At 48.9% G+C, this 23,427-nt stretch overlaps 1 protein-coding gene across 1 annotated transcript; it reads left to right on the forward strand.

Moving 5' to 3' along the window:
• The first annotated feature begins 5,014 nt into the window (after positions 1-5,014).
• On the forward strand, positions 5,015-23,324 carry SP555 (SPRY domain-containing SOCS box protein SP555). Its single transcript, XM_077648042.1, has 5 exons — positions 5,015-5,105; positions 6,575-6,717; positions 12,834-13,052; positions 19,542-19,798; positions 20,731-23,324. Exons 2-5 carry the CDS (start codon positions 6,586-6,588, stop codon positions 20,834-20,836), a joined length of 714 nt encoding a protein of 237 aa, XP_077504168.1. The 5' UTR covers positions 5,015-5,105; positions 6,575-6,585; the 3' UTR covers positions 20,837-23,324.
• The last annotated feature ends 103 nt before the right edge of the window (positions 23,325-23,427 follow it).

Genomic DNA, 23,427 nt, shown 5'->3' on the forward strand with positions numbered 1-23,427 from the left:
GAGGTGGAAGTAGGGGAAGGCTGTGCTGAATGCTGCTGATGGCAAGGGCCTTGATGAGCCGGAGGGTGTCCTCTTCGCGCATGTCCTTTCTGTTCCACTCTATGCGACGGATCACGCGGGTGATGTTGGCAACCGAGGTGTTGATGGTTTGGAGGGTGTGGGTGGGTTTGCCGTCGCGTTGGACCCAGAGACCAAGGACTCGGATAAGTGGGCGTTCCTCATTGAGTCTGTCGTGAATTTGGAGGCAGACAGGGTAAGGTGCCTTGTAACGGGTGCCGTGTAAGCAAATGACTTCGGTTTTACTGTGAAAGCTGCAATAGCATTGTAATCGAATCTGGCAGCCTTGATGCCATAGGTAGCAAAAGAAGGTTCTCGCACAGGTTCCGCCGTCACCATTAGATCCCATTCATACGTGGAAATCGCGGTAATACAGGACAGGACGCACTACGTCCGTCGCTACGAACGAGGGTGGCGCTGTTGAACGCTCCAGGTCCGGTAATACTACACATAAATACTCATGAAAGCAGATTGGACAGCCGTCGCAGTAGCTCAGTTGGTAGAGCACTGGACACGGAATTAGGAGGTCGTAGGTGGTCGTATCCCACCGGCGGCATGTAGTTGTTTTTTCTGCTGCTTTTATTAATCTCCCATTGATGCAAAAACTACAAATTAAAAAAGACATCTCCTATGCTCCTCGATTTCGGTGACTTCGTTCCCATCATGCATTTAGTAGAAGCAATTTTGGGTGTACAACAGCAGCCGTGACACGAGTTACGCGTAACGCGCTTGTGTAGATGGACATCACCGCCACGTACATTACAACGCTATGAAGTGTCCACTGATCGAGGGAGCAGTTTATGCGCCTTTCTCTTCCTCACAACCAGCGGAGGGTTGAGACTGCGAATAAGACAAAAAACTGGGAACTAGACCATTTCTTTCATGCAAGCGGGCTCTGGAACTAATGCGCGAAGCCGGCAAGCTTAGATCTAATTATTAACCCCTTGCAAGGCCTAGGCCTCGCAGGGAGTTAACGGCCTAGTAATAACCCTCACAGTGGAGAGAGGGAAGGAAGTTCAGTTTTGAGCAGTTGTGTTCTACAATATAAATAATGACCGAAGCTAAATTTGAGAAAATTGAGCACAGCCGAAGCTTTGGCTTCGAAGGCGAAGAGTTGCTCAAGTGAATAGACCGGGAGAGAGGAGCGCGGATGGTGAAAAGAGTACATGGAAAGAGAGTTGGCCAAAACACAGGAAGAATCGAAGCTGAAGATGACAGAGATAGAAAAGAGAGGGAATTGTTGGTGCTCCGACGGGTGCTACAGAGTAGTCTGGTAACTGAAGCAAGCAGTTATGAAGGCGCGGTCAGTAACGGAGGAAGGTCAGGCTGCTCGGTCCGGAATCCTGGAGAACTTACGAATTGATAGAGAGATGGTAGAGAGTGCCGTATCCATTACAGATGTCTCCGAAGCTAGCCCGGCGGTTACGAGAGCCCAAGGGCGCGAGGAAAAATTGCTAAAGCTGAAGGTCTCGCCAAGCCCACCTGGTGTAAACCGTGAGGAGAACAATGCTACCTTGCGCACGCATTTCGATCGCGTCGGCACACCGCAGCCCAAGAAGGGAAGCGGCAGTCACCATTTTTTCGTTGCCAACGGCGTCCTCCAGCAGAAGTACACCGCCGAGTCTGGCGGGGAGTTGTGCCCTAGAAATACAGAGTAGCAATCCTCGAACAGTGGGTTAATGGGAGGCCACCAAGGTGCGAAGAAATCCATGCTAAAGCTGCAGGGGGAATTCTTCTGGCCGGCAATGCAGATTGACACTAAGCGGTTTGTTGCCTCTTGCGATGTGTGCCAACGCACAACTCCGAAGGTACCAAAGCGTTGGCCTAGTGGTTGAGCATCCACCTCAAATGCGGGAAGTGCTGGGTTTGATCCTCAGTGCCGCCGGGTACCCACCGGTGATACAATTGGTAAAAGCTTCCCCTGGCCTGGCGCTCGGCTTAATCAGGGTGAAAAGCTTAGGAAATGGGTCTTTGACCCCACCTTAAGCAAACAAAAATATCTTGTGCAATGGCGCGGTTTGCCCGCAGATAAAAATTAAAAATTGATTTTTGGGGAAGGTAAATGGCGCAGTATCTGTCTCACATTGCGGCGGACACCTGAACCGCGCCGTAAGGGATGGGATAAATGAGGGACTGAAAAAGAAGAAAGGAAGAAATAGGTGCCGTAGTGGAGGACACCGGAATAATTTCGACCACCTGGGGATCTTTAACGTGCACTGACATCGCCCAGCACACGGGCTCCTTTGCGTTTCGCCTCCATCGAAATGCTGCCGCCGCAGTCGGGTTCGAACCCGGATACTCCGGATCAGTAGCCGAGCGCCATAATCACTGAGCCATTGCGCCATAAAAATTCACCATCATCATCACGATTACTAAGTGTCGTATACGACTGGATCATCCTATAGGTCCGAGTAACCGTGATTGAATCCCAGGTTCAGAAGGTAGCGATTGACATCGTGGTATCGCTCAACCCTAGGTCGGCTCAGGGCGATAAGACATCTTGACCATGTCGACTACGCTACGCGGTGCCCCGACGCTGTCGCACTCCTATAGCATCGGGATCGAATGGTGGCCGAAGCCGTGGTCGAAATGTTTTCTCGGGTGGGGTGCACCGAGAAGTCCTCGGTAACCGGGCCACGAATTTCACATCCGAGGTAATCAAAGAGGTCAGCCGATTGCTCTCAGTAAAACAACTGTACACATCTTCCTACAACCCAATGGCAAACGGCCTCGTAAAGCGATTTAATGGCACGCTCAAACAAATGCTGAAGTGCGTGTGCCAATTAAGAGAGACCGACCGATTGGGGTATACTTTGTTCTTCTGTTTGCCTATCGCTTCTTTTTGCCTATCGAGAAGTACCTCAGGAGAGCCTCGGCTTTTCCTCATTCGAGCTCTTATATGGGCGAATTGTCCGTGGGCCTCTGGCAGTACTCAGTGAGCTTTGGACGAATTCAGTCATTCCTGAAGAGTTGCGAACTCCATAGGAGTACGTCTTTTTATTGCGGGACTGGCTATAGAACATACCTGTAAACTTGTCCGAAGAGCCCGAACGTTCTGGGGAGCGATACTACCGGTTTACAATATCAAGAGCCGCAAACCGTCACTAAATTCTGGAGAGGAAGTCCTTATTCTCCTCCCTAGTGACGTCGCAGCGTTCGGGGGCTTAATATTTGCTGAAGAGAACACGGACTCTGAATAGATAGCGCTGCCCAACGAAAAGGGTTCAGCTAAAGTTAAGGACAACGCAGCGAGCTACGGAAAGAAAATGATAGGTGTAAAGTTGAGAGACCGGAAGTGGGCGGAGTGGGAGAGGAAACAAACGCGGGTTATTGCCATCCGAGTTGAAATCAACAGGAAGAAATGGGCTCGGGCAAGTGATGTAATGTGAAGGCAGGATAAACGATAGTCCTTAAGGGTAATGGAGTGGATTCCAAGAGAAGGCAAGCGTAGCAGGTGGCGGCAGAAAGTAAGGTGGACGGATGAGATTAAGAAGTTTGCGGGGATACGGTAGACGCCGCTGGTAAAGAACAGGATTAATTGGAGAGACAAGGGAGAGGCATTTGCCCTGCAGTGGGCGTAGTCGGGCTGATGATGATGACCAACGGACAACAGAAGGAAGTTAAAGAACTGTTGCAGGAGTATGAAGTGATCTTGAAGTGAAGAGCAGTGAATACCGCACTGGTCGAATACCGCCCCCTCCCTTCCATAAATCCGCCCCTGTTCAGCGTCGGCAGAGAAGGAATAAAGAACACGACGCAGCACAAGTGCGACAGAAAGTGAGGAAAGAGGAAGAATTGTGAGGGGCACGCGGTGAAAGAGCGTACCCTTCTTTTCGTTCAAAATTATTCGTTCTAAATATTTTAATTTCCTTTCTTACATCTTGCCCGCTTCACTAAGGTCGTTTTTTTTGTGCGTGGATAGGTTTTTCATCTGTCTGCTAGGACGCCAAACCGCGGTCCGTCCCCCATCGCCGGGTGCGCGTGCCAGCTGAAGCGAGGACAACGACAAGTGGTGTAGGAAGCCCCGATTGAATACCGCGACTAAATCTCTATGTACTCATCTTACTCATCTCTCACTTCATAGTTTTTATCCCCTGAGGCAATAAACATCGCTTCAAAAAAAAATCTCTATTCGGCACCTGGCGGCGCTGGGTCTTTCACCGGACAATACGGATTCCTATATATTGCCTGGACACAGGGTCCATATCATTGTTCACTACTTAATTTCATTAGATCAGCCCACCTTTTTCCATTTATTTAAGCATCTTACTCATCTCTCATTTCATAACCTTTATGCCCTGATGCAATAAACATCGCTTCAAAAAAATCTCTATGTCGATCAGGGTTACCTCTGACCAACCTCTGTGAGTCTTGTGGCGAAATTGAGTCGATAGATCACTTTTTCCTCTTTTGCCGGCGGTTCGCTCCTCTCCGTAGAACTTTCTTGGGATTCCCCTCGCTCGACTGGGGCTATCTCTATCTATTCCGATCCTCATCTCCTTCGGGGCAAGCGCCAAGGGATATGCCTTGAAAACAATGTGCGGTTTTATTCACTTATATATAGTTGCATCAGGTAGATTCCTATGCTAGAATGTGAATTCTAAGCTTTTTCATTTCCGTTTTTTATCACCTTTTTTAATCCAAATTCGAGTCTTGGTCACAAAATTTTCCAATTACTCCAATCCTTGCCCATGTGGGCGTTTGTATCAGCAATGCACCCTGGCCATTCCCCCGCGCGTGGGCATGTGCCATTCAGCCGGAGGGCATCATCATCATCAGCCCCGATTGGACGGTGACGTGGGCTTTGACGGGGGCGAGCGGTTCCTCCGGCTCTGCAGCCAAGGAGTGCAGGTAACGGGCGGCGTCGGTTCCCTGGAGAGTTGGGACAGACACCCTGAACCGTGGTCGAGCGCCGCGGTCTCCGACCTGGTCCTTCACCGTCGCGCCGACCCGTGCTACGGCGGCAGCCTGACCCCTACGTGAGACAGGCCAGCACTTGAACCCCGCTTCCCTCGCTTCGATCTTGTGGGCCACACAGAAAACCGACGGTAAGAACCTTACTCGAGGCAATAAGACAGAAGGCCTGATAGTCATAATATTTCACATCTTTACATTCTAACATGCGGGAGGCCGTTCAGTCTTATCGCTCCTCTCGTATCTCGGTCTTCCGTTTTCTGTGTGATGTGCGGCGCTCTGTTTGGTCATAAATCAGCATTCGATGTGCCCGCCCTTTTATTCGATCGCCCTCCGCAAGAAGTAATCAGTGGCAATGAATGTCGTTCTGCGATCTCGCTCTTCTCGATTTGAATCACTCGCGCGTTTCACAGAACTTTAAAAAACATTCAGCACATCGCTGTACTTTCGACGCGCTGGCGCTAATGTGTTTTGATATAACGGTGTCCTTCGTGGCTGTCGACGGTATTAACGAGCTGTACGTGGGATCTGCGGCAACATAGTGCATCGGCGCGATGTGCAGCGAAATTTGCCCACGCGGTGACCATATTGGCTAGCACATTTTGCGAACACTTCGACTGCCGTTTTCGCAAACCTGAACTCCGCCAGCGATCAGTCTGGTGCAGTGGAGTCTAGAGTTAGATGATGACATCATGCTGTTTACAGCAACAAGCAGATGCTGACACAAACATAAAACGTGTGGGCGCTGACGAGCATACGTCCCTGTGTGTGTTCGTGACTGCTTGTCGCTGCAATCAGTATGGCGCACTATCGAGTCGGGATGCGCTACTAAGATCATCTGAACCCTAACGGGAGATTTAAATGGTGGACATCAAAATTAGCCGGAACATCAGAAGCATAACGAAATACAATGCAGCTTACCAGTGTCATTTTTCGTTCGCCTTATATCGTCGCTGCACGTCGCCAGAAGATTTTTGTTAAGCGAGAATAAATTGCGTAGGTAATGGCTTTTAGTTTGTGATGACCGCTGTTCGAACGAAGTGACGGGCTGCCGTTTTTGTTTCTTCTCGTCATTTTCATTTTTTCTTTCTGTTTGATCGTACCGTTCGCGTTTCATCTGACGCCGATGGTACGCCGTAGCCCATGAGGAAGTTTATGCAGGCTGCCGGCTGCAAAGGCATAAGCGGGAATTATCGGCCTTCGAAGCAGCCCGCTAAAGGATAAAGAATGAACGAAGCAAAGATAACGCGTTTGCGGTGTGGGGGGACGCAACAGGGGATTACGGTGATTGACTACGCCCGAAGCGGGACGAGTGTGGCGGCTTTCCGAAAAGGGCCCGGGGGGGGGGGGGGGGGGCATATTAACGGGAGAAAAAAGGGGAGCAGGGGACACGAGGCGCGCGTGGTACCCGCGGCGCCGGCTCCCCCTCCAGGCGAGGGACAGCTGGCGGGGTCCAGCGCGCGAGCCGGCAGATGGGAGAACCAACCAACGGTCGATATCGAACGCGGCGGCGGGGAGGCGAAAGGGCGAGAGCGCGCATAGCGGTCCGCGTCGAGCAGCGCCACTACTACAGCGAGGCACCGGTGCGGCCCGATGCGCGCAGCGAGCAGTGCCATGGAGGACGCCGACGGCCAAAGCGGCCCCGACTGCCGGCTCGAACCGTGGAACTGGGGCGTCGAGGACCACAGTTGGGCATGGAGCACAACGCACAAGTCACCCGAGGTTCTGCTGCTCGGACCCCGGCAGGTAAGCGGTTCAGTGCCCTGTACAGGCATCCGTGCTCGTTAAGTGGTGCACTCATGCGCGTACATTGCTACTCAGCCGAGGTCGCATGCGTTGACCACCGGCCGACGGCATCAGTCAGGTCTTCGCTTTCGAAGGCGTCCGGCCTGTTGTGACGCGGTGTGGATGTTTTGCAGTAATCGCTGTCAACAGACGCTGCGGTGGGTTTCATCAAAAGAGCCAAGTAAAGAAGAGTTTTCAGGGCAACTGCGGAACAGAAACAGCAGAGCAAGCGTACTTCTCACCGCACTGGTATGGGTGCACGTGTCAGTGGGGAAAAGTTTCGCTGCAGAGGCGACCCGTTATTCCCAAAGCATTATGGCAGACCGCAGAACTGCCGTCGTCAACCGTTCAACCCAAGTTTGTGAACCGCTAGTCGACTTGATAGTCCCTATTATTGTGCTGTGCCTTCTCACTGTACTGAAATTACGCTATAAATGCCGCTGGTGGCGGTGCATTTCCAGGCTGCCCTGGAGGTATGCGTCCTCCAGCTGCGAAGCGGTTAGTACAAGGCTTTCAGCGTCGGCTGCGGCGACTGCGTCTGGAAGGCAACGTTCATGTCTTGATGATTGCGCCAAAGAGCAGTTTCCTTGGCTGAACACAACTTGCAGCCAGTTAGAAAATGTGGTTGGTTGATTTATGCAGCTTCTACTTGATCATTTTGCTCTCGTAGCCTTCTTGTAAAAGTACGGCATCGCTACAAATGTCGAAGCTGCGTTGTAAGTCATGGCCGCAGACTATTGCTGTCTCTATGAATTACTTCTGGCAACTTCTCAGATGGAAACGGAGAGCCGTTAGAAGTTTAGTGGAACAATTCATGCTGCAACATCTATTGAGCCTATTTTGCAGTAAGGCACGCCGTACTAATAAATGCTTCCCTTATATAACACAAACACTAGGTATGCAATTACAGTCAGTGCCTTCGAGATACCTGACAGGTCTACGAACACGGCGTTGTTTGTGCACAAAACCGCGCCGTTCATGCTAATGCCACGGAAGGCCCAGTCGCCACCGTATGGTCGTTTACTGGCACCACTACTAACAGCAAAAATATTAGGCCACAATTTTCGCGCACTTTTGTGCAACCGCTGCTCGGTAAAAGCCGATCTTGCCAAGACTGCCGTAAGCAGACGGAAGGGCTTGTGTAACTGTAGGCCGCGATTCGGCGCGAGTTCCCCGCGGCTCTCCTACACGCCCGCATCTGCTTTATGGGGTTTTCATAAGGCGTGCGCTTAGACGAGTGTTCGCAACTTTTATAGATTACAAGCACGTCATTCTGTATCCCGTTGAACACGAAACTGCTACTAGCTAGTTACCGACAGTAACGCTTGCTCATATCGTGACGAAGGAGACGAAGCTGCCAGTGGCGCGGGACTGAGCGCTTGCGCTAGGCCAGCGGCCATTAAATCATCATTGTCCATCGTTCATAGTGCCTCATTCTTCGACCTGCCGCGACGTAACAATATCTTGAGGTGTGCCTGGGAGCTGGGCAGCATGTCCACCGTAATTGTTTGCAAGCAAACAAGGTATAAGACACTTGTCGGTCCACTGTTTAGGGGATTCCCCCAATGTGGAGTAGATTTGTAATAAGGGAGTAATTACTCACTAGTATCCACCCAAGCTCAACCATACGGCTACAAAGGAAAGCTACACAGTTTTCACAGAAATTCTGAAGAAAAGTTCTCCCTGGGCCGGGGCTCGAACCCGGGACCATCGCCTGCACGGGGCAGTCGCTCTATCAACTAAGTTAACCAGGACGGCTAGCAGGTGGTAGGTCGAGTACGCCTTAGCTTTCCTGTGTAGCCGTATGTGGGCGCTAGAGTGGATGCTAATGAGTAACTGCTATTATGAGACACTTGTGTACAAGCTGGTAGGCTTCACTACCTTTGTAAGCCTTTTTTAATAATAATAATTGGTTTTTGGAGGAAAGGAAATGGCGCAGTATCTGTCTCATATATCGTTGGACACCTGAACCGCGCCGTAAGGGAAGGAATAAAGGAGGGAGTTAAAGAAGAAAGGAAGTAATAGGCGCCGTAGTGGAGGGCTCTGGAATAATTTCGACCACCTGGAGATCTTTAACGTGCACTGACATCGCACAGCACACGGGCGCCTTAGCGTTTTTCCTCCATAAAAACGCAGCCGCCGCGGTCGGGTTCGAACCCGGGAACTCCGGATCAGTAGTCGAGCGCCCTAACCACTGAGCCACCGCGGCGGGGCAAGCTTTTTTTTTTCCTCATGCACGAAAAATTAACTCCAGTCTTGCAAACAACTCACGAACACATTGTCACGCGCTCCCTGTGGACGCCATAGAGTAGCAGAAAGCAATAACGTGGAATAAGCGGAAGTTGCTTTGTAGCTTCCTGTTCCTCTTGTAGCCCCTTCTGTGGTGAAGAATGCGGAAATTGCAGTCGCCGCTCTTTCGACAAAAGTTAGCAGGTTGGGTACGACGCTGTCATTGCAGCAATCAACTCCCGCAAGCGCTGGGTGCATGCGAGCTAGTCAGTCTGAAGCTTGGTTCGCAAGCGAACGAGCAAATCACTGGTTTTGTACATTGAGCGTCAGACTGACCGGGGGGGGGGGGGGGGGGGGGGGGGGGGGAATAAACAAAAATGTCAGTCGATTTAGGTAATTAGGCCAAATGCGGATATGTGCGCTAGCATGACGTCAATTGTCGGTTGGAGCTACGACCTACTAGGTGGTGCCAGGCTTCCACCTAATTATCACCCCAACTTCTTCCGTTTAACTAGTGTGCAAGCACCATTCGAATTATGTTGTTCTTCTAACCGAGAGTAAAGTTGTAGGCCAGTTGGTGAGACATAAATATATTAAAACCGCAGCAGACACAGAACAGTGGCAGGGCGACAACCTCCCTGTGTTGTCGCCTGCTTCTGTCCTGTGTCTGCTGCGGTTTTAGTAGTTATGTCCTTCTAACCGCTGCTGCTCATTCCACTTAGCTCGGTGCCGCCTAATTAGCGCCCCAGCTTCTCACCTGGTTACCACCGGCTACACCTTGGCAAGTAACCCACCCGGTAGTCAGGTGAGCAGTGGCACAAGGCAGGTGCTATGGCAGGTGTTGCCATTGGTGGGACTTGTGTTGCTTGGGTTGGGTTGCGACTCAGGTTGCTCTTCGCGACCAGCCTCTCACGATAAAATAGGCTGCCGCCTGACACGATGGGCAGTTTGCCCATCACCCGGTGGGCAGGTGAGCAACCTGCCGCAAAACCGGCTTCAGACAGACAAACCGACAATCACACAACGGCTAAATGCGGGGAATAAGTGCTAGCGCACTAAAGAAAGACGAAGGCCTGAGGTAAGCGAAGGTTTAACCCCTCAGTCACGAATTATTGTCCAGATTGGGGTAAAATTTTCAAATTTGCGAATGTAAATGTCTAAACAATCCGCCCCCCCCCCCCCCCCTCCCGATGACTGATTATGCAATTCGGGTCCTCATATGTCCACATCGTAACTCCACACTCCTTTCGCAGTGTAAATTATAATTCTTTTGACTAATTTATGTGAGAAGTTATTGTGCAAACCATTCAGCTTACAGAGGGAGCTGCGGCCGTCAAGGAACTTTAGCGGACGCTAGTGTTCCTGTATATGCATATACAGGAACACTAGCGGACACGAGTGAACAGCGCGCCCTCTCCGAGCGTGAAGGAAACTAAAGTTTCGTGCGCGCGCGCGCTCGTTCTTTCTGGCTCGCGCTTCGGCGCCGTTGAGAGAGGAGCTCGCTTCGCGCACGCTATGCTCTCTCTCCGCTCGTGCATGGACGCCGTTGTGAGAGAAGAGCGCGCCCACTGCGCCCACTCGAGTGGGCGCGCTCATCTTGATCGAGGGTTTTCCTCGCGCTTTGGCACTGCTGCGAAAATTTTGGAGAGGGAGCAGCTCTTGTGCGCGGCGTCAAGCAAACAGTCCAAAAGGGCGCTGTTTTCGTCACGCCTTAGTTTTGTGCTCAGAGCGCACAACCACGTGGTGTACGAAGTGAAAACTGAAATTAAAGCCTAACTTCGAACGAAACTGCGGCACGAATGCGTTTCGCTTTTTTTCTTCTTCGTGTCTTCAAATTGTGCTAGCTCAGCTCGATCTGCTTGCTTCCGCCGTGCGTGCTGGTGACACGTGTGTGCTAGCTACCTTTTTCTTATCCCTTTCCGCGGTGTTTCAATGGCTTTGGCGCTAGGTTGCTCACCCCAGTGTCACTGCTCACCCCAGTGGCGCTAGGCTGCTCACCCCAGGTGAGAATCGGCTTTTCGATTTGCTGCATCCGCTGTGCTATAGCTATAGTTCTGGAAAGCACTTCGGCGCTGCCATGAGTGTGCATCGCCGGTTAGGCTAGTTCAGGTAGTTGAAATGTATCTTACCAATCTGAGGCCGCTCTAGGAACTAATGAGCGAGTGCAGGCTTTGACCGTCTGCTCGACCCAGCGATGCCCTCCTCAAGTGCTGCTCAAATCAGGCCTTCCAGCAAATGGCGTTGACCGATTCTCATGACGCCGTGGTTAATCCCCTTGGACCTGTCAGTCAGATACAGCTCAACAACACAGCGACAAATGCCCCTCAACGACACTCCAGCCAATGGCGTCTATCGATTGTCTTGACGTCGCGGTTAATCCCCTTGCGTGAAATCGGTGATGACTGGCAGGTGCATCCGTGAAATGGGATTAACCACGACGTCACAACAATCGGTGAATCGTCATTGGCTGGAAGGCCTCCTTTTAGGGTCATTTGCCGCTGCGTTCTTGAGTTGTACCCGACTGTATATGGTGGCATCGCAGTGGGTAGCAAATAAAAGGGGATAAACGAAGGTTTCATCTGAACCGCCACGTCATGAAAATCGATGGACGCCATTGACTGAAGGGTCTCCTTTGAGAGGCATCTGCCGCTTCATTCTCGAGTTATATCCGACTGCAGATGCGACCGGCGACTGCTGCGGAGGCGTCTGTCAACACCGCGCTTACGCAGATTATTTGCGACTCCCATGGCGTCTGCTTCCCCCCCTGCCACCACCCCCCCCCCCAAAAAAAAAATTAGCTGCGGTTTAAACTTTGGTTAACCCTGGTGAGAAGCGAAAGCTTCCTTTGCATGGCTCCGTTCACAAACGCCAACACTCTGCCGAACGGACTGTCTGCAAAGCGTCGATGAAATGCCCGATGGGACAGTTGCCACCTGCCACAGTGGGCAGATTGTGATGACGTCAGTAGGTCACATGACCTGCCACGTGACTGCACTGGCGCTGCCCTCTTTAAAACCTAGCGTAGTGAAGCTTTCGCTTCAAATAAGCTTCTCCAGAGTACCACGCGCAGGCGCGTTGCCACAAAACGTCGGACTGCTTGGACGCTAAATTTGGATTGCAGCTCCGCCCATCTACTGAACTTTCCCAAAGATGATACATGCACTGACCTGGCCTGTAACCACGTGAAACGATACCGTACAGTAAATCGTTGCGCAGCGTGACTTGTTGCCTTCAGCAAGTCCATGCAATTGTCGTTTTCCCGCATGCCCGCGGAATCGACTGCGCTGTTAAACCTGCTGCCGCTCAACATGCACAAGATATCCCCCTCCTCTAGGAGCCGTCAGCGTTTAAGACTGGCATTATTTTTCTCTCCGAAGAGCGCGCCGAGCGAAACAAGGCACTGAATAGGCTTCTGAATGCGATGGGAGACCTCAATGGCAATATGACACCAATTGCTGTTGTCGTGGGGCGATGTTAAGGTTTGAACGCGAACGCCAGAGAGCACTAAACTGGTCTCTGTAATGCATAAAAAATAAGAAAATTACCCAAATAATACACACGTGCAGACCACATGGACTGTGCGGCGGCTGTGTGGTGTCAAAACGATGGTGAGTATTCTACAGTCCGAGGGCCCATTTTGTGTGCGACTTGAGTTACGTGCTGCTTGTGTGTGCGCGTACGAAAAAGACACCGAAGCAGTGAATTATGCAGGGCAGTGTACCTTCCACGCTCCATAAATGGAGTCTGCCTATATATATATGGCGTGCGCAGCGGAAGGCTACCTAGCGGAAAGAAAAATTCTGTCTGTGCCCATATAAGCCCTACCCTCAGCAGAGTCCCGGATGCAGGCGCAGTTCCACCCGCGCTGGAGCAGCGGGACGGCGGGAGTGCGGATCGCGCGGCCGCTGGCGCGGGACCGGCGCAGCTACTGGGAGGTGCACGTGTCACACCGCGTGTTTGGCACCAGCATGATGTGGGGCCTGTGCACGGCGCAGGCGAAGCTCCACGCCAACGCTTTCATCGACCTGCTTGGCCATGACCAGAATGGATGGGGCCTGTCACACAAGGTACGCCAGCCGACGTTGCCCCATGCAGCTCGGCCCACGATACAGTTAGGCTCGTTCGTCGCTACAACAGGCGCACCAGCTTACAGGTCGTGGGAATGAAACTACATCAGTCAGGGCCAACGCAGACGCATTTTCAGTTCGCACTTCTTTTCGAAAACATCCAGTTTAAAGACTGCAGAGAATAAAAGAAAAACGCAATTTCTGAGGAAAGTTTATTGCACGCTACCAGCCATTTTGACATGATAGCGTTAAAGGCCCAGTTACGCAGAAAGTCCGGCGTTGGCGTTGGGAGCGTAAAATCACGGGCATGGCTCTGGCAGGTGGTCCCCACAGAGCGACCTAGGAGGCAGTTGGGCCACCTAGGTCGCCTGACCTTGCGGAGTCATCACAACCTGCCCACCGGAGAGTGAGTAAACTGCCGACCATGGCAGGCGGCAGTTAGATTGATGATTGGTCGCTCGGGGAGAGCAACTTGGGCCGCGCACAAGGTCCACCGCTAGGAGCACCTGCCATCGCAGGGCAGTGGCGCACTGCTTCACCACTGCACCACTGCGCCAGGAGGGGTGTGAGGACTCCCAGGGATCTATGAGTGTAAAGCAGAAAATGGCCTTCTGCATATTATTGGAATTAACCCGTTACACTACCACGTCGTACCCTTAAAGGGACTATGCAATAAATTAATTGAGATTACGTAAAGCAGACGAGAGATAGGCATTTCATCACTAGTCACCCCAACGAAATTTTTAAGCTAGCATCAGTAACACCGAAGATATAGACTATTAAAAATTACGCTCCTCCTCTCCCCCCTCAACTCATACACGCGGGGCACCAGACAAAAATAAAGAAAACAGCTCTGGGACTGGGCCCCGCCCATGAATACGTCATCCGCTGACGTTCCCTTTGCAACTTCCGGTTGTCGCTCCTAGCACCCCAGCAGCAGCGTCAGCGGCGTGATTGCGGCGCGCGTCGGGTTTCTTTGCTTGTCTGTTGTAGTTAGCAGTAATGAACCCGGACCTCGAGGCGCGACTGCTCGCTCTTACGGCCGCGATGGGCATCGAGCCCTATGCGTTCACGCCGGACTGGCTGAACGCCAGCGACGACGGTAGCGACTCGGCAAGCCGCTGCGAGTGGCTCCGGAACTCCAGACAGAAGGAGGCGGCAGAGGAAAAAAATTGAAACCATATGCGCGAAGGCAATGAATGCCCTGGCTCGCGCTTGCCCGAGAGGGTCGCGCGGCGGCACGAGCAGACGATTTTCACGGCTACCGGAAGTGTGCCCGTGACGTCGTGGCTGCCGTGGCTCCAGCCAATGAGAGCGTGTGGTGGCCTGGTTACGTCATTGGTACAGTGACGTCTTTTTCACGATATTAGTTTCAAAATCGGTCACTACGAGCACACTAATCGGCCCGCGAATTAAAAAAACACGGTTTTTTAAAATTCATAATAAATTGCCGGCTCAGTTCCGAAGACTCATACTTGGTGTGAATGCTTCTTAGCATCATTTCTAGGCATTGAAAACATTTACAAGCGACTTTTTATTCATTGCATAGTTCCTTTAAAGTAAAGCGTGTCTCCAATTTTTTACTACGCTCTCAATGTTGTGCAGTCTTCCACATCAAGACTGTGTCGATGTCCAAGCTTTCACTCCTGCATGACAGTCTTTTCACGTGTGTTAGCAAGTGTATCAAGGGTGAAGAAAAACTCATTTCGAATTCCGATATCTCTTAGGGGGGCCTTCTTGGCATTTCTGTTTTGTCTTAGGTTAACCTTTATGGAATGGAAGGGCACGCTTTATATTGCGCAATGGTGGAGCCAGCGAAACAGAGGCAGGACAAGAACAAGGAGGCACACACACAACACTTCTGGACTTACAACTGATTTATTCAGAGTAATATTGTACAAAAAAAAAAACGAGGGTTTGCATTGGTTCAAAGTAGCTCCAGTACTAAATGATATTTGATGTATGGATGCATGGATGGATCTTACCCTTTGTACTGCGATGATGTCATTAATTCCTAGCGTGCTCAATATTTTCGGATTAATCGCCAATTTTCTGCTCATAAACAACTATCTTGACCTTCTCCACCAATCCTCTATTCGTCTCTTGTTTCTGGTGGTGGTAGTGGTTTTATTAAAAATAAAAGCAAAAAGGAAGGAAAAGATTTTTGCTAGCCCCGGCATCTGCCATAGATACTGAAGCACCTGAGCTGGGGCAGCGGAAATAAAGGATAGCAGGCAGAATGGAGAAATGAAATGAAAGAGGTGAGGGGACAGGAAGAGAGGATAGGGGGAGAGGTAATATGTACAAACTATTTACACAATAATCTCTTGTTTCTACTTTTTCAAAAATCAGCACGTCCTGGCTATTCCGAAACCCCAGTGCTTCGCGTATTCCTGCGGGGGCATCATGCACTGAGGATTGGAGGGTCTTACACTAAATAAGAATATGTTCTAAGTTTGCTTGTCATGCATGCAGCAACAGCAAACGTCATCCGTGGTGTCAAATTTTTGCTCATAACACTTCGTTCTCAAGCACCCAGCCCTATTCTCAAAAAGTAAACCACACATTTTGGAATTGTCAAAAAAGTTTTCCTTCCTAACCTTATATTTAGCCGCCCTAGAGAGCTCCAATGTCTGCTTATCTAACATTTTCTTTTGCCATCGAGGAGTGCACTCACCGCACTGTTTCCTAAGGTTGCATTACTACCGGTTTCTTCCAGATGACATTTGTATTAGCAAGCCATCTAGTTCTTCGCCTCCATGTAGTATAGATATTGCACTGGTACAAGTACCTGAAAATTTCAGCCACCCATCATTTCTCATTCATATGCCTCAAATGTTCTCATATTGCACCTTTTTGCCTCACGCACTTCGAATGTTAGCCACCTCATATCGCCTTGAACAGCTTCATTAGTAGTGCTTCCATGTGCCCCCCAAGGCAAGCGTACTGACTGTCCTCCGATTTATTTCAAGTGCCGAATTTGTTACAGATCCCAAGCACACTATAGCGTTTGCAAACGTCAAGCCTGGTACGATTGCACCTTTCCAGGTTCTCCGAATAACTTCGTTTTTGTTACATCTCTGAAGCGCACAATTCTTCATTATAGCTGCGTCTCTTTTTGCTTTCTTTATAATTTCCTCCCTTTGGTCTCGCCCATGCAGTCTCTGCCATCATTTATCCAGATTCCAAATTACTTGTATGCCTTAGCTACAGGTAACGCAAAGTTACCTACTTTTACCAACTTTCCCAGCCACACTTGCGAGCGAGTGCCATATAGCGGCGCGGGTGTCACGTGCACACGCCGTGTGTGGCCCAAAAATTCCTTCTACAGCGGCGACGAGAATGAAATTTTCTAAAATCTAAACTGATATGGATATTACTTGCGGTTTGCTACTAACCTATCAAAAATTAGAAGCCTAACTGCAATACCTAAAAAATTCGAAATTTTATATTGTTAACCAGCCTGCTAGTTAACACGTCTTATTTCTATTTTGATGCACACCACCGCTGACAATAGTTTAAGCACAGCCGAACAGCCCATTGCCATGCTTGCCTAGCCATTTCTGTCGTATACGGTCGCAGTTACCGTAGCTACCGTGATTACCGCACGGCGGTGCTAAAACTCTCCAATGATATGCCAAAGAGAGCGCTCTTCAAACTCAAAAACCCCGATTTTGGTTTGGTTTATGGGGGTTTAACGTCCCAAAGCGACTCAGGCTATGAGGGACGCCGTAGTGAAGCGCTCCGGAAATTTCGACCACCTGGGGTTATTTAACATGCACTGATATCGCACAGTATACGGGCCTCTAGAATTTCGCCTCCATCGAAATTCGACCACCGCTGCCGGGATTGAACCCGCATCTTTCGGGCCAGCAGCCGAGCGCCATAACCACCCAGCCACCGCGGCGGCTAAAAATAAAAAGCCCAATTTTAAAACCTGCTAACAGTCTTAGGTGAAACATCCGGTATAAATAGGCACCTTTCACCATAGTTTTTATAGCCTCATTGAAGAGCGCAGTCATATGCGCTGGTTGTGAAGAATCATCCAACGCAATCTAAATATACTAGATATTTGCTATGTCACGTAAAATTGCGTTTTCCTGACATTGCTTTTGAAAACCGCAATAACGTTGATGTCATAGTGCTATTCCCATTTCAGACTGCACATGATGCTCCCCTTACACTAAGAAATCCTTAGACTAATAGGAGACCTAAGCAGCAAATACAAAAATGCACTGATAGATACATACCCATCTGAAAATTTTCGCTAGCGCTGCAAGGTTATACTGGCCGTTTCAAGTGAAGGTGAACTAGAATTTTTAAAACTGAGCTGTTTGATATATAGAAACGGCTTTTTAAAGAGACCCAGAAAGGGGGTCTCAATAAAGGTGCGCTATGTCATAATTATCCCCCAGCAAGAATTACTTTAATGCGTTTTGTGGAAGCTGAGTTATACGCAGACAAAATTTGAACTTCCGCGTCTTACCGCCTTTCACTCTCCTCTCGCACGCCAAAACGGCGGCGCTTCTCCGCCGGCCCCATCTAAGCTTCACTCACTCAGCCGCTCCCCTACCTCCGCCGGCTGCGGCACGCGCGGAGTGGCCGCAGCCACGGTAGCGCGTGACGTCTGAGAGAGTTTGGCGCTGTGAACCAATGATAACCCCCCCTGTTGACATCATTTGCAAGACGTGACGTCGTCTGGCAGGTTTTCGTGCGAAAGCCCGGCACCGCGCGTCGCCGCGAGGTGCGAAAGCGGGAATTTTTAAAAATGTATTGTAAATTTCCCGCCCACTTCCGAGGTCTCGTACGCGGCATGGACGCTCGGTGGCCTGTACTCTACATAGTGCAAGTATTTTAAAGCCAAGCTCAAACACCCCTTTCTGTGGCCCTTTAATATCAGTGCTTGCACACATCAGAAAACAGATCAGTCTTGTTAGGTAGTACGCCAGTTAATTTCTAATAGTTAAAAGGACAATGAAATGGTATTTACTGAGGTTAAGAAATGCACATGAGCGACTGGTATTCCATGACTCGTCACCACACCACAAAAATTTTAAACCTAGCTTCATTATAAACTTTTAGGACACCGTGTTACCGCTACCGGAATACCAGGAGCCCAGTCCACCACCAGTGCGCACGTGCCAATTGGTCCCAATGTGGCAGCGGTCCCATTAGCACGAAAGCTGGCGTGCACTGTCTGTGGCACGAAATTCAGATGTCAGAACACTGGCGTATGATTCACAACGCATGCAAGCCAACATGTGCAGATATGAATGACTAAACGTAACATACTATGGCCTATGAAAGTAATGACTCAGGTGCCATGATTCAGCACTTTACAAGTGACAATGTAAGGTATACAGTTTGTACAAAGTATGCGTAGTTATGGTGCTGGTCGTCATGACTCAATATGCAACATAGCATGACTCAGCACTTTACAAGTAGGGTAGTCAGTCATGACTCGGCAATTCTGCAAAGTAGCATGACTGGGCTATAAATGTAAGGTGTTTAGAACAAGTATGCATAATCATGCCTTGTAGTCAGTCATGACTCACGTCATCCTGCAATGTAGCATGACTCAGCACTTTAATGCTTTCGTAAGCAGTTGTGTCTCTGACGAATTTATTTAAATTCGCAATTTATAGTCATGCAGAGCTTTTGGATTTGATTGGAGTACTCACCAAGTCCACCTATACAAATTTGTTGCATTAGAATATGACCACCAAATCATTTCAGGGTCACTCAACTTTTTCACTGTTACGTTAAGCGCCTATTGCAACTAGATATTTGTAGCTGGCCGTTAGTAATACACAGTTTGCATCGACGTCATAGCAGCCATCTTTGGGTCCAGAAAGCACAGCAAAAGCCTAGACGTTTCCCTAGTCCGTTTATCGCCAACCAGATAGCCTCTGCTACCTATTATAGCAATGCAGCAGAGGCTGAGGCAGGTAAGGGGAATGGGTTGTTGGTTGTTCAGGCTAGGGGTGCGGAGGGGTGAATGGTAGTGAAGGGGGGACGTTGGAGAGAGGGTGCGGGGTTTGCTAGTACTGAGGAGGCCACTCCCCATGGCACGGGGACAAACGACTGTTTCCTATCTAGTCTCTGCTGCATCCAAAGGTGGAACCTGTGACGTCACGTGAAGACTATATCATTTTTTATAATTTCAAAAACTAAGCCACCCTACCCTTGGCGCTGTGGCTCAACAAATTTCCGCCATCAGGGGCCCTTTTCGAGAAGCGCGCGACACATGCGCTACAGAGTGCTGTGATGGACATCGCTTCGCCCATTACAATATGCGGTATATACGGAGTGTTGGCCATCATCCCACGCTGTTCTGAAAAAAGGCCTGAAAAGCGATTGTTGCCTGCAGGGTCTGCTGTGGCACCACAACCGCTGGCGCTCGTTCACACGCCCCTTCCGCGAGAACGAGGCCACCGTGCTGGGCCTGCTGTTCTGAAAAAAGGCCTGAAACGCGATTGTTGCCTGCAGGGTCTGCTATGGCACAACAACCGCTGGCGCTCGTTCACACGCCCCTTCCGCGAGAACGAGGCCACCGTACTGGGCCTGCTGTTCGACGGCCGGCGCGGTACGCTCACCTACTACAAGGACGGCATTTGCTTGGGTGTCGCATTCCAGGACCTGCACCGCGTGCGCGAACCACTCTACCCGGCAGTGTCTTCGACAGCAGCCAAGACCGAGATGTCCCTGGCAAATGCGCGCAGGGACTATGCCGGACTGCAGGACCGGTAAGCCACATTAACCCGCTGCACTATGTACGGGCCCATTTTTGTGTGTTCGAAGGCCTATGACACAAACACAGGCTCCAACAGGAGGCTCAAGGCAACATTTTCTAGCGAAATGGTAAGAAAATATAAGATAACTAAATTTCACTTGCGTTATGGTGTGTACTCGCGGAAAAGAATTTTGCTAAAATTGTGCAAGTACAGTACTTGCTAGCTGTTAGGCAGTTACTCCATCAAGCATTTTTCCATTTCAGAGGTCTACAGCCTCTTACACATCCTCCTTGGGTGGTACGTTTTGGGCACAGCAATACTAGAGTTGAGCAAGTGGAAGGCCCACAGAATGCATGCAAGATCATTCTCTGTGCAGTTACTGACGTGCCCCAGGAATCGTCTTGTATTCTCTTGCACACCACAAACCCCGGTGGTCTCGTCGTCTGGGAAGCACAGCAGCTAGCCATTTGTTATGAAGTGTGAAGCTTTCACTTTGTTGAGCACAGCCATGTTCCTTGTTGCAAAAAAGCAAGCCTGGGGACAGCCTGGACACATCTTGCAAAAGCTTTTGGATAAGTTTAAAGTTTCACTAGGAGTAGATTAAGTTCCACTAAGGTAGCACAAAAGGGTCTCGTGGCATCATAATACATCTCAACTTCTCAGCGTTCTGTTGCCAGTATTCCACTTAGTAAAGAGGTTGAGACGCCAAATTTTTGGTTCAGTGTTTTCTTCCAAGGGTCATAAATGTTTGGACCAGATACATTAGCAAGTTAACAAACGGTTCAAGCAGACAGGTGTAAATCAATATCAAGATAACGGGGACGTTGAAGCTCTTTGTCAGCCATACTAAACTGCACCAGCTATACCAGAGAGCCCAACATATGTATGCTTCATAAGTTGACACATGTACGATTTTCTGACAGTGAGCTATGTATGCCAAACAGTTGCCGTGCGGTGATCCTGAAACAAACAGCTGGGCCTGATGCTGTGCGTGAGCTGAGGCTGCCACTACGACTGCAGCGCTACCTGCTGCACGAGGAGGACATCTGAAGGAAGACCTGTCTGCTGTCACCACATACTCTAGTCATGACTCTCTAGCCATACTGTGCTTATGCACACTCCCATTGCTGCCAAGGCTCCTCTAGTCAGGCCAGCATTGCGCAGAGTTAGTTTCATCCCGACAGCAAACGAGGTGTGAATACTCTCAGGGACTGCAGCAGCTGACTGTGCACAAGAACCAAGAAACTCTACATGATGCAAACACATTCTCAAGCAGCCATGATCTAGTTAGCTAGAGTGACAAACCGATGCTAGTCTCAACCTGTAAGCAAATGCACTGTCATTATGAATGCACCTAGTTTTCAGTCATGCTTGTGACTTAAGTTTTGCTGTTCAGTACTATGTTTCAGTCAGGTCTGGAAACACTGCTATGAATGTTTACCTGATTAGCTGACTCCGTGTCCTCAGACATGATAATCACAACATATGATAATTGTACATTTTCCTGTTAGTTGCAACATCAGTCAGGTATTGCCACACAATATAATTCATCCATGAAGTTTACATGCTTATAAAAATATGCTGTAATGCCAACCAGGTATTACCACAAAACATTTTAACCATGCAGTTTTGAATGCTTACAGAATTTGTTTTAATGCCAACCAGGTATTAACCACACAAAATTTATCCACGAAATTTACATGCATGCATGCTCAAGCATGATGATTCCACACTTCACCATTATGTAGCCATTACATAAAAAATGCTTTTAAACACCAACCAAACATTACACAAATTTATCAATGCAGTTTAAATGCTTACAAAAATATCAGGTAACACAAACCAGCCATTACCAAGCAAAAAAATTCCTCCATGCAGATTAAATGCTTATAAAAATATCTTGTAACAACAGACAGGTTTTACCACATACCATAATTTATTTACACAGCTTATATGCTTATAAAAATGTACTGCAACACCAACCAGGTATTGCCACACAGTAAAATTCATTCAAGTAGTTTAAATGCTAATCAAAATTACACCAACACTAACCAGACATTACCACACAAAATTCATCCATGCAGAGGCAATACCAACTAGCTATAACCACACAAAATTCACCTTGCAGTTTGCATGCCGTATGCTCACAGCATGATGATCCCTCATTTTGCTAATTTGTAGTTATGTAAAAATGTGTTAACACAAACCAGATATTACAATATCACAAGGTTTATCCATGCAGGTCAAATGATTACTAAAATAACTTGTAACACCAACCAGCCATTAAACACCAATAAAATTTACCCATGCAGTTCACATCCCTCAAGTGATGGTATAAAACTGCAGCTGAAGGACATTACTCTTAGTGGACAGCTATGTAATGGCATTGGTTCCAAGCCTCATTGAATAACGAACAGACAGGCACCCTTTCAACAGGAGTTTTTCAGCTGTCTTGAATTGTGTTTGCATCATGTTGGGGCAAATTAAATATGCAAGGAAACATTGTGATTGTATGCACTTTTTATGGTACAAACGCGTTCAGTACAAGCTACACCGTGCGAGCGCCGAGGCAAGCGCTAGCGCGGTGTAGCCTCATACTGAGCACGATAGTACATTTACTCACTGCTGTGCATGCCTTTTCTTGACAACGCTGCCAAAACTACATAGCCAGAGCACATCATCATTCCCTTACACAGACGTGTAGTCCCAAGTCATTACACAGATGGTGCAACGCTAGTCTGTGAGCACAGAATTTATACCACTAGCCGTGTGTTTACTAGTAGCATGTTCAAAGTTGCTAAATATTTTCCACAAAGGTATGACCTACAAGGCTTGAATAGCAGCACAACTCAGTTCTGTTGTGGCTAGAGCAAATTTTTGGTTATGCTCAGGGGCTCTGGAGATTTTTTCAGAGTAGGGGCAAGACTACGAGTTAGTTCTGTTACTTATTCCATGTTTTAAATATTTATTACATATTATTATTTTTATTATTTTGCAGAAACGAAAGGCTTATTTGCTAATGCATATATAAAACAAATTTAAATGACAGCTTTAAAAAGGTGTACACATGAAAATTGATCGACCGCATTAGAAAAGTTTGCGCCCAGTCTGTTTCAGTTCTGCTAACCGTGTTCAGGTGTCACTCAATCAACGAATCCTGATGGGATAAAGTAGGTTTAGGTTACTCAAATGAAAAATGCTATATAAATGGCTATAAAGCCCATTCTAGCTCAGTCTTACTGTGCTCTAGAATAATGACGTTCTAGAATTGAAGCATTTGTCAGAAATCTAATCTGAATGTTAGCAGTTTGGGACTGGGGGGAACTGCCCCCTCCAGAGAAATATTGCAGGGGACGACTGCCCCTTGCCCCTCCTGTTACGGAGTCCCTGCTTATACCTACAAATGTGTATGTTTCTAGAAGATTTGTCAGGCTAGTTGGTTCATACTGAATGATAAGGGTAAACTGCATGAAAGGGAGACGAGAGTGTCATGTGTGTTCCTTTCTCTCTTAACCCTTTCACGCAGTGTACCCTTATCATTCAGTATTTGTTTCTGTCAGGCCACTCGCATAGTCAGCATCATGTGTACAGTATTTACTGACATATTCATGGCAACATACTTATGCAGTTGATTGCAGTTG

This window comes from Amblyomma americanum, chromosome 1 (assembly GCF_052857255.1).
Source record: "Amblyomma americanum isolate KBUSLIRL-KWMA chromosome 1, ASM5285725v1, whole genome shotgun sequence".
Taxonomy (NCBI): domain Eukaryota; kingdom Metazoa; phylum Arthropoda; class Arachnida; order Ixodida; family Ixodidae; genus Amblyomma; species Amblyomma americanum.

What these genes read in the sequence shown, in the direction of transcription:
- SP555 (XM_077648042.1), top strand. Translation starts at nt 6,586, where the DNA reads ATGGAGGACGCCGACGGCCAAAGCGGCCCCGACTGCCGGCTCGAACCG. An exon ending in TGCTGCTCGGACCCCGGCAG is followed by an intron (nt 6,718 to 12,833) that starts GTAAGCGGTTCA and finishes TCCCGGATGCAG; the next exon opens with GCGCAGTTCCACCCGCGCTG. An exon ending in GATGGGGCCTGTCACACAAG is followed by an intron (nt 13,053 to 19,541) that starts GTACGCCAGCCG and finishes TGTTGCCTGCAG; the next exon opens with GGTCTGCTATGGCACAACAA.